Raw genomic sequence first — 10,800 nt, 5'->3', positions numbered from 1 at the left:
TGTCATCCAGCTACCGAGCCTGAAAGGAAAAGAAAAGCAGAAGCGTGATTTTAACCTTCTTTTTCCCTCTTCCGACAGTGTTTTGAGACACTGCCACTACCCACAGTGAGCGGGACCTGTGCCGAGAGGAGGAGGAGGGGATCTCTGCAAAGTAAGCTGAGCTTTTTAAAGGCTTTTTCCTTGTTTTGCTTTCCAAGAGCACTGGAGGCGGTGACCCCACGCTGGGAAGCACAGGGGCTGCTACAGCCCCACGCTTTTCCCTAGCTGCAGCCTTCTCTTGTTATGGGTTACCGATGGGAATGACGGCGATTTTGCGTGCTTAATTTCTTCCCAGTTCTAGTGACATAGTGAAAGGCAGCAAGTGCTCTCAGGTGGGCTCCCGAGCCCCCTGCTCTCACATACTCAGTTTATCTGTTGCACTAAGTGTTTATCTATGAACAAGCCATGAAGAGATCAAATATCATTCTACAAAATGTTAATTAAACGAATAATGGCGTGTTGATGGGGCTTGAAGAAGGAAATGAGGTTTAGCTTTGAAAAGGAGGTGCCTGGTGGAAATATTTACACTATTCCTCAGATTTCAGTTATTCCTATTTTCCCTGGGGAACGAGGGCAAACCTGGCTGCTGCTTCAGAGGTTCTGTTAACTGTTTTAATTAGTCATGTGTAAGGTGGCGTTGGAGGGGGAGAGGATGTGACTGCAGTGATTCTGTTCCTGTTTCACGGCGTAACACACAACATACCACATACTGCCGTGAGTCTTGCAGGAAGCAGAAATAAATCTGCCTGTCCTGGCGTGGAAAAATGTGGTGGTGGTGATGGGGGGTGATGGCTGGTGGGAGACCAGGCACCGAGGAGGTTTCGTTTTATAAATGTGTGTTGGAAGAGCTAGTGCTGAGGAAAGGGCAAGACGTAAGTTGGTTAGCAAGGGGAATTAGAGGAGATGTGTGTGCGACAGGGTTTAATCTCTTAATGAGAATAATATCTCTCAGCTGCTTGTGGTGGGGCGAGTTCAGGGACAAGCATGGCGTTGCATGAAGAGCTCACCCTTGTACCCTGTGTCCTCTGCCTGCCCCCCCATGAGATTTGTCTGAATGATGCTCGGGAGCCAGGGTGGGAGCCACTGATTGATAAGTGCAAAACATTCGTGGGGCAGGAGCGAGGATGTGGGGGTGGGGATGAGTTTGTCTCAGATAAGGGCTGGTCGCCAAGGAGCGCCCTGCCAGGTTGTTTCCTTCAGCCCCCGAGCCCATTAATAGGCTCTGCTCCCTTGATTAGTTCGTGCCTGTGCGGAGTGGTAATGAGAGCCGGGCTCAAGCCATCAATTCTAGGTCAGTGGTTGTGTGCTGGGGATTTGGGACTGGGCAGGGGGAGGGGAGCTGGAGGTGGACGCCTGCCTCCGAAAAGAGATGTAGAACCTGCATTATGCAGCCCTGCCTGCATCCACGGGGAGAAAGGCTGCCTGCACCCCTGGGGCGCTGTGCTGCCTGCGTCTGTAAAGTGCCCCAAGGGCCGTGTTGTGCCCTGTTGTCCCAGATGTGGGCAGTGCCTGTTAGAAGGCTCATTGCCTGTTTGAGATGTGCTCTCCTGAGAGGTTGACATTGCAATATTAGGTCCATCGAGGAGCCAGAAGAAATAATCGAGTTATTAAAACTGAAAGGCTTTTCTGCGCTCCTGACTGCTATGCTTTGCCTCTCACAGACCTGCTTTCCTCTTCCCCCCCTGGGAACAGAGTGGGTTTACTACATTTAGCATTGACTTGTCATCATTTCTGGTGTTTTAATGTCTAATCCTTCTCTAAATGCAGGCAGGTGAGGCTGGGCAGCAAAAAGCAGCATGGACCTGGATGTGCTGAACATGTTTGTCATCGCCGGTGGCACCCTGGCCATCCCCATCCTGGCCTTTGTGGCCTCATTCCTTCTCTGGCCCTCGGCGCTTATCCGCATCTACTACTGGTGAGTTCTTAGCCTGGCTGCTCTCATTTCAGCCCGGGGGTGGAATTACTTCTGTTCCCCAGCTAGTCCCCACACACACGCAGGCGCACGGGGCTTATTGCAGAGAGCCCGTGGGCAGCGAGGCAGTGTGGACAGAGCGGGGTGTTCCTGCCCGCGATGGTGATTGGAGGGGGTGAGGTGGGGTTTTCCAGGGGCACACCGGCTGTGTGGAGCTTTGAGTATCTCTGGGAGAAGGAAATGGCATTTTCTCATTGCATTTTTGCTGCTGAGACTAATGACTGCCGGAGCAGGCTTGGCTGGGCTGCTGGCTTCTTGCTGTCCTGCAGCGGGGCTCCTGGGCAGGCAGCTGCTGCAGCACCAGCTCACAGGATGTCTCTGAGCTTTTCTGAGTTGTTTTCCCCAAGGACGGGGCTGCGGGTGGGAGAAGCATCACTGCTGCTGCCTGCCCCCAGCCTGGCGGGCCAGCGACCTCCCACCTCATCAGTGCAGCCATCGGCAAGGGTGTCCTTGGCTCTGCCGGGGCTCCCTGAGCTTACATGCTGCCTTCTGGTTATCAGCCTGCTTGGCTGGCGGAGACTTTATCCTTGCTAGTAGTTACAGATAAGGTTTTCCTCATTTTCTCCCTCTCTCCTGGGCTGGAGCAGCAGAGAAGATGGAGAGATGCTTTTCCTTACCCCTTGCATCTCATCCTTTCTGGTACGAGGAGGCAGGCACTACATCCCTCATCCTTCCATCCTCCTCTGTCCCTGGAAATCAGTGATAAGCACGCTGGTGGCTTTCCTGTCTGGGTTTGTTGCAGGGGAAAGCTGGAATAACGCTCCCTTCAGAAGCTGGGGCAGCATCTCATTGCCCGGCGCAGGCAGCAGCAGGCAGCACGGCAGGCTGCCCTCACGTGCTGCTGGCAGATGGTGGCTCCTGCAGTTTTGCTCACGGGGCTTTTCTAAATCAAAGTGACCTCCTGTGAGAGGAGGACGTTAGCCCACCCCAGCACTCATGCAGCAGCATGATGAAGCCTGTTTCTAATGGCACATTTATTAGCAACCGTTTAATCACAGCATCTGGAGGCTTGAGAGAGGAGGGAGGATGGGATGAAAACCCCAGTGACTGGATTGACACAGGGGAGAATTTCTTCCCGTTGTGCGTTGCATGGGGAGGCCAAACATTGCTCTCCAAATGAGAGCGGGCAGTGTGACAGGCTTCTGCCAGGGGACACTGCCCAGGACAGGTGTAGATGGCACTGGGTTTGTCAAAGGGTGTTTTTGTTTCCCTTTGGACATACAAGCATTCAGTGGAAGCCAGGGAGGACTCTGCTGGGCTCAGGTTCAGAGGAGGATTGCTGGAGAAATGCTACTGCACCAGAGCAGAGCCAGTGTGGTTGGGGCAAAGCCTTTGGAGGGTCACAGGCAGGGGTGGCAGGACAGGGGAAATGAAGTGCAAGGGGCTGATGCTGGGAGTTTTGAGGAGGTGAGTTGAAAGGGAGGTGATGAAGACCCTGTTACCTTGTTCTTCGGGGTGGTTAATTAGGGGCTGAGTGAAAATGCACCGTGGGTAGATCGGTCTGTGTTTGGCAGAGGGCGGGAGCGTGTGAGCAGAGATCAGCAGGGATGTTTGTTTTGTTCCCTCATCTCTGTCTCTTCAAGAATTTCTGGAAGGATTGGCTTCTTGCAGGAGTAACTGTGATGCTCTGGGCATCTCTTAGGGCCAGCAGGCGAGAAGCGTGGGCTTGCCCTTCACTCTTCCTTTCCTAATTGCTTCTTTCTGAGTCACCTTTGTGGGGGCAAAGTTGTTGTGTTTCCCCATGGGCAGGGGCAGGAGAGAGGGCATGCAGCATGCCATCTGCTCCCTGCTTTCAGCCCCGTGCAGCTCCAGCTTTTCAGCATCACTCCTGGGGGAGGTCCCAAGGAGGTCCCTGGGGACAGTTCTCCCTTCTCCCACCACTCGCTGCTCCTCTTCTGCTCCTTGCCGCTGCTCTGCATGTCCTCAGCTGGCTCAGGCAAGGGTCACTCTGGGCTCCATCGCTGGTGGCCTCACTCCCTCTCCTGCTGCTAATGCGCCTCTGTGCTGGGCATGACGTTCAGGCTGACCCCGGCCCCGAGCCTGCCTGCACTGCTGCCAGGGGTTAATCAGTTGAGCCGCTGCCGCTAAGCGCGTTAACACCTTGCGAGGGATCAGTTCAGCTTTGCACAGATTATTTTGCCTTCTGCTGAATTGATCCATCAGGATCAGTTGCTAAAAATGTTATCATCTTGTCCATCGGCAGTTTACACCGGTGCCTTTGAGGCGAGGACTCTTAAGACACTTATTAGGGAGAAATTCACCTCTCCTTGTAGGACCAGCACAGAGCTGAGATGCTGCTTAAGCGCCACTAACTCCGTCTAAAAACAGATTATGCTGAAAGAGGATTGCACTATGCATAAGCTTTGAGTGGGCAGAGAGCTAGAACAGCCCAGCAGCATTGGTGACCTTGCTCTTGTGTCTCGAATAAATTCTGATATCACATACAAAAGTATTTGCCGGTACCTTGGCCATCAAGACTGGCCCAGCAGCTGTCCTGAGAAGGGTTACATCCGAGCACAGGGGAAATGTAGGGGAAGTGAGCCTGTTCCTCTGTCTTGGACCGCACGTACACATCATGTGTCCAAAGTGTCACCGGTAATCTCTGTCCAGGTCCCCTCTGGGCGGCAGTTTCACTGCATCCTCTTCAAGCAGGCTACAAGTGCACGCTGCAGGAGCCATCCGCCTCTGCTTTCAGAGGAACAACCTGAGCTTCCCTGGGGTTAACCCAGTACCTCTGTGGTGCTTGACCCTGTGTACGGATGGTCCCTCTGGTCCTTTGTGTGTGTACGAATACGTTCTTAAAGATTGTCTAGTTGGTGTGTGGGAACTTGGTCTCTGTGCTGCTCCTGGGGAACACAGTTGTTTTGGCTGGGATTCAGTGTGCTTGTCTGTGGAGTTGTGTTCTCCCACTGATGTGGGACTGTGTCCAAATAAACCTGACAGATCCACTTTACCCACCCAGAACAAGTGCCTCCCTTGGCCTGCCAATTCTGCATGCTGCCTCTCTCCTCACACCAACCTTTGAGCGTTTTCAGTTTTAGGGTTGTTTTGGCCCGTTTCCATTGCCCAATCAGTTGCTTAGGGTCTTTTTTTTTTTTTTTTTTTAAGTTTTAAACAAATAAGAATGTTTCTACAATCCATCTGCAGTGTAGCCTTGAGTAGCCAGCTGCCCGTACTACACCTGTAAGGGACACATGTAATCCAGGGACCAGATGCTCAGGATTAGTCGCAGTTAGTCACAGACAGTCCCATGACATGAGCACAAGCTAACTGGCTTTAGCAAAGTAGCAAGTCTGAGGCTGAGTTTGAACTTGTCACCTGGTTTATGTTGCTGCTGGGTCCTGGTCTTGCCTCACTTACTGGTATTGTTTTCTCCTTGTTTCCAGGTACTGGCGCCGAGCCTTGGGTATGCAGGTTAGATATGCAAACTACGATGACTATCAGTTTTGTTATTCCTATAGAGGGAGACCTGGATACCGACCATCCATCCTGATGCTACATGGGTTCTCAGCCCATAAAGACATGTGGCTGTCCATAGTCAAGGTGGGACTACATTTCTACCATGTTGCTACTTAGTGAAAGTTGATGGTCCTGGGCTTGGAGGAGGTGGGGACCCAATAGTTGTGTGTATGGGATGCAATGATCGCTGTAACGTGCTAGAAACACCCTTCTTATCTCTGTACTCATTGCTTTTTGGATCCCTTTCATGCCCGCGACATGCAGAGCTGCAGGGGAAGAGCAGTATGTACCTGCCTCCTGCGTGGGACGCAAGTTTTGGCTGTGGTTTCTCATCCTTGGTACATGAGCTGACTTAACTGTGGTGCACGAGTAACCAGGGGCTGCTAGGAGGAGAGCAACCCCCTGCTCCCGCGCGTGGTCACCAGTTCCCATCCCTGGGCTTTGCAGTAGCTTTTCTGTACCATAACCGCCCCTGGTTTGTTTCTGCAGTTCCTGCCGAAGAACCTGCACTTGGTGTGTGTTGACATGCCGGGGCATGAGGGCACGACCCGCTCGGCCTTGGACGACTACTCCATTAGTGGACAAGCTAAGAGGATACACCAGGTGAGGCCTCAGCATCGCATCTCCTCTGCAGATGGATGCAGAGACTTGAGGGGTGTGGGGACATGAGAGATGCTGCCTCATGCAGCCCCACTTCCTCCCTTCCAGGCAGCCAGAGCCACTAGCCTCAGACTTTTGAGTTGAGTTTCTCTAATGACCCCATGCTGCTGCTTGCTCTCCCCTAACAATGCACCTTCTGCTCCCCTGACAGTTCGTGGAATGCATCAACCTGAACAAAAGACCCTTTCATCTGGTTGGCACGTCCATGGGGGGAAACGTTGCCGGTGTCTATGCCGCTCAGTACCCAGAGGACATTTGCAGCCTGACCCTCATCTGTCCTGCAGGTGGGCAATGCAGGGGAGGCAAGGTGGGCAGAGGGCAAGCAGGAGCCGATGTGAAAGTCCAGAGCAGTGCTGGTGGCACACGAGGCTTTTAGGCTTTTGAAATAATTTGTGTTTACAGTCTGAAAATGTCTGGCAGGGCACATGAGGAAATCGCAGCCTTGTCCTGACTGCGCTTCTCCAGGACTTTGGAGTTTGCCCCACTGTGCCTTCGTGGGAATACAGCTGGGACTAGGGCAAATGGCACAAGTCCTGCTCTGGGGAAAAATGCCTTTTCCCTTTGATGCCAGGCATTTTACATGGCATATCTGCAGCCTCTTGTTTCTGGAGGGGGAACCTGGGCAGCAATGGGAAAAGCCTCCCCAGTCTGGCCTCTTGGGAGCCCTAGGTGCTGCAGGGCAGGGACTTCAGGAGCTGGAGAGCTCTGTCCTCCCTTGTTTGGGTGCTCTGAGTGGGAAAAGTGCTCAGGGGCTAGATGTGGGTCAGTAGGGTGCCCCTGTGTCCATGCAGCACCTCTCCATCCCCACCATCCCCTTGGCCAGGGGCTCGTGAGAGCCTGAGCATGACATGCTGCAGGAGGCATGGGGAGCTTCTCTGCCGGGAAGGGCTTTGCTGCATCCCGGTTGTCATGGCAGCTCCTTCCCCCTCCCACACAAGGAAAGCGGCTGCAGATAAGACACAAGTAATGAAGCACAGTGAATGTTACCTAGCTACCAGGCTCTGGGGGTGGCAAGGTTCCTGCTCCTCTCTGGAGACGGGTTGGCTGCCTCCCCGGGTCTTTCTGGATGTGAAACCTCTGTGTAGGGGGCTGCAGAGAGGTTTGGGGTTAAGCTGCTGGGGGATTTTCCCCACAATGGTGCATGTGGAAGGAGCATCTGAAATTTTCTGTCCAACCCTGCACTGTGGCAGGCTGGGTGTGGGCACTACGATTTGCATCTGCTGGCCACATAAAAATAAGTGCTATAGTTTTTGCTAAAGAATTCATGAATGTCTACAGGGAATACACCTCATATTGTGTTGATGGGCTTTGTGGTGTCAAGCCCTGGAGTCGTGGGCAGGAGGGAGGCTGGAGTATCTCTGGGTGCATATTGAGGTGCTCTATGTACAGGTTGTTTTCCTTCCCCTCTTTTTAATTTTTATGTACTTTTAATGAGTGACAGGAGCAGGCCAGAGACAGGGATGAGGGAGGTTGGTACAGCGATGTTCTGCCACTGGGGCTGTTGGGGGTCTCAGCTGGGTTTTAGCTCGTGCCCCTCTTCTCCTTCAACGCAGGTCTGCCAAGTACCACTGACAGCAAGTTCATTAAGCAGCTCCGGGAGCTGCAGGAGTCCAAATGCATTGACAGGATCCCTTTAATTCCCTCGACGCCTGAGGAGATGGCAGATATGCTGAAGCTTTGCTCCTATGTTCGCTTCAAGGTGCCGCAGCAGGTGAGGAGCCCGGGCTGGCTGCAGCAGCTGGGAGAGGGGGGCTTGGACATGAAGAGAGGGTTTGCTTCTCTGGAGCCTGCACAGTGGGAGATGAGGTGGTGCCAGGAGTGGAGCCAGTTCTGCCATTCTCCCGTCACCCAGGCAGGACACCCCTGGCACCACTTCCATCACTTTCCCTTCAAACTCGCTTTCTCACTCCCTCTGGCAGCACCCGCTGAAATTCCTGCTCCCCTGAGGTCTTTGGCAGCGAGCTGGGATGTCAAAGGGTTTTTTAAGAAAATATGGCTGGCAGGAAGCATTAAATAACTGAAGCGGCTGTTGTCCGGCTGGAGGGGGATTGTTTGCGGCTTTTTAAGCAAAAGCAATGGAAACGTTATTCCCCTATTGTCAGGGAAGAGGAACTGGGCGAGGAGCTGGCCATTAAGCTGGTTTTCCTTAGGAAGTCTGGGATGAGTAGATTGGAGAGTAAGAAAAAAATGTCAGGGAGCGCCCTTTTGGCAAAAGAATAAGAGAAGCAAGAAAAGCACAGTCATGGCTGAGGTGTCCTGCTGGCTGTGGATAGCTGGCCTGGTGGAGAAACTTGGGTCTGCATCATAAAAGACAAAAATACTTGTTGATGAGTACATGTCACTTAAACACAGCGGTGAGAGCGAGATGTGATTAGGAAGATGCTTGTGCTGGGGCCAGGCTGTGCAGGGCACCTCGGGGCGGTGGGGGAATGGTCCCAGCTGCCTGCCATGCTCTTGGGTGCTCTTGGGCACACTCAGCCCCATACAGGGCACGGTTCCCCCCCAGCAGCTCTCCTCTGCTCTCCTGCAGATCCTCCAGGGCCTCGTCGATGTTCGCATCCCACATAATGACTTCTACCGGAAGCGTAAGTGCGTGGCAGCAGCCCCTCACCAGGCTTTCCAGCCAGACACCGGGGTGTGGGGACAGGCTGTGCCTGGCCCCGTGTCCCCTGCATGCCACAGCCCCAGCACCCCCTGCTGCCTTGCTGAGGGTGGGAGGGCGCAACATCACTAGCAGATTTGGGGATGCGCCTTGGTCGCTAGTAGCAGTGCACTGCCATCCCCATGGGCAGTGGGGTGGCTGCTTCACCCTCACAGCTGGGTAAATCACTGCTAATATCTACAAGGAGATGGGTTTGGGAGAGGGTCTCTCCACAGCGGGGCTTGGTAGCATGCAAGGGCAGCCCACTGGGGCTCTGCCTATCACCCCTGCCTGGGTTTTCCCCATGAGGAGATACTTGGCAGGACTGACTCGCAGGGCCCTTGTGAGAAGGAAAGGCAGAGCATCTCCCTGGTCAGACTGACTGTCCTCTTATCTCCTCTAGTGTTTTTAGAAATCGCGAATGAAAAGTCCAGGCACTCTCTGCATGAGCATATGAGCAAGATCAAAGCACCAACGCAGGTCATCTGGGGAAGGCAGGACCAGGTATGCAGCCCCCTCCTCTTTCCTCACAGCACCATATCTCCATCTCTGCCCCTGTCCATCCGTGGGGGCACAGCAAGGCACATGTGTGCCCCTGTCGCCCATGCAAAGGGCTCCATAAATACAAAGGTGCAAGCATTTGCTTGCCATCACCCTTTTGCACTGAGCTGTCAGCCAAAAAGCATCTGAGAGTTCCCAGCTGCATGAGGAGACCGGCATCATGCAGCCTCCCTGCCCTGTTCCCAGGCCGGGGTACCATGAGATGGGGCTGGCATCACAAGGACTGTGTCCGCATCCCTGCTCAGCATCTCACTTGAGCTTGCAAAGACAGCTCTGGTGAGGTTTCTGCGGTGTCTGGCAAAACCCAGCTCTGCCTATGGGACTGACTATTTTTTCCCTTGTCATCCAGGTCCTGGATGTTTCTGGTGCCAATGTTTTATCGAGCGCTATCCCAGACTGCCACGTGTACATCCTGGAGAACTGCGGGCACTCGGTGGTGGTGGAGCGGCCCCGCAAGACGGCCAACCTTATCCTGGAGTTCCTGGCGCTGCTGCACAGCACGGATAACAACAAGAAGCAGGCATGAGCGTGGCGGGGAGCCAAGCACCCACGCTGGGTCTTTTAAATTGTAAAGTACTGCAGCTTTGATAAGTTCTCAGGGATCTTGTATGAATCGGGTTGAATGTGCCAAAGTCCCTGAGGAAGGCAGAATCAGAATCACTGATACCTAAACCTATAGCACCGCTGGCACAGCGACCTAGGGGTCATTGAGCAACCTCCATAGATACAGGAATGGAAGCAGAATCTCTCCCTTTTCTACTTAGAGATAAAGTAGAAACGAGCTGAAATCACCAAGCGCTAGCCATGCCGTGTGCTGAAGCTCCTTACGCAGCGGCCCATCTTACCCAAGTTACCAGCACGTAGTTAATGACTTTTACCTAAACTATATAAGTGTAGGAAGGAGGAAGAGTCCTGGACCGAAACTTACAATATTTTTACTACTTAGAGTCCGTCATGTTGCATGCTGCTGTGCTATAAGAGAACCCCAGTGCTCCAGGCGTCTGCTCGAGTGCTCTTTGTGTAGCTCCTTAACTCGTGATTTATGCAGAAAACAACAGAAAACTTCATGTGTGGGAGTCCAATGACTGTATGTGCAAAATGTTTACACTTTGAGTGGGTTTTTTAAATCCCTGAACAGCTCCTGTGTATATGTAATGCCTTAACATTGCCCAGGGTACGGCGTCCATGCACAGCCCGCCTTGCCCAGGGGATGGTTCTCCCTGAGGGTGAACATAGCGAGTGAAAACTTGGGATGCAGGCGGTGGCATGTGAACCAGAGGGATGGAAACCACCCGAGGTGATTCAGCCCCCGAGCCTGAGTCAGCAATAAGCCCGTGGGCAGGGTGCGAGTCAGCAAACTCGGGCAAACTCTTGTCTCAGCTCTTCTATCACATCGCGCTGCTGAACACGTTGATGTAAATAGCGACTTTCTTAATGAATTCCGTGAATTCTGCGAATGCCAGCGTCA

General features: G+C 53.2%; 1 protein-coding gene across 1 annotated transcript; it reads left to right on the top strand.

Moving 5' to 3' along the window:
* Positions 1–1,788: 1,788 nt before the first annotated feature.
* ABHD6 (abhydrolase domain containing 6) lies at positions 1,789–9,858 on the top strand. The gene is made up of 8 exons (XM_010010349.1): positions 1,789–1,954; positions 5,398–5,554; positions 5,960–6,073; positions 6,282–6,414; positions 7,684–7,841; positions 8,661–8,715; positions 9,175–9,275; positions 9,682–9,858. Exons 1-8 carry the CDS (start codon positions 1,836–1,838, stop codon positions 9,856–9,858), a joined length of 1,014 nt encoding a protein of 337 aa, XP_010008651.1. The 5' UTR covers positions 1,789–1,835.
* The last annotated feature ends 942 nt before the right edge of the window (positions 9,859–10,800 follow it).

Source organism: Nestor notabilis, unplaced genomic scaffold (assembly GCF_000696875.1).
Source record: "Nestor notabilis isolate BGI_N333 unplaced genomic scaffold, ASM69687v1 scaffold11652, whole genome shotgun sequence".
NCBI lineage: Eukaryota > Metazoa > Chordata > Aves > Psittaciformes > Psittacidae > Nestor > Nestor notabilis.
The sequence above is the reverse complement of the archived record's forward strand: the minus strand, read 5'-3'. Positions and strand labels throughout refer to the sequence as shown.

Bases quoted from the DNA above. Each gene is read 5' to 3' on its own strand.
- ABHD6 (XM_010010349.1), top strand. From the start codon at position 1,836: ATGGACCTGGATGTGCTGAACATGTTTGTCATCGCCGGTGGCACCCTG. The intron at 6,074-6,281 runs GTGAGGCCTCAG...CTCCCCTGACAG, and splicing joins AAGCTAAGAGGATACACCAG to TTCGTGGAATGCATCAACCT. The intron at 7,842-8,660 runs GTGAGGAGCCCG...GCTCTCCTGCAG, and splicing joins GCTTCAAGGTGCCGCAGCAG to ATCCTCCAGGGCCTCGTCGA.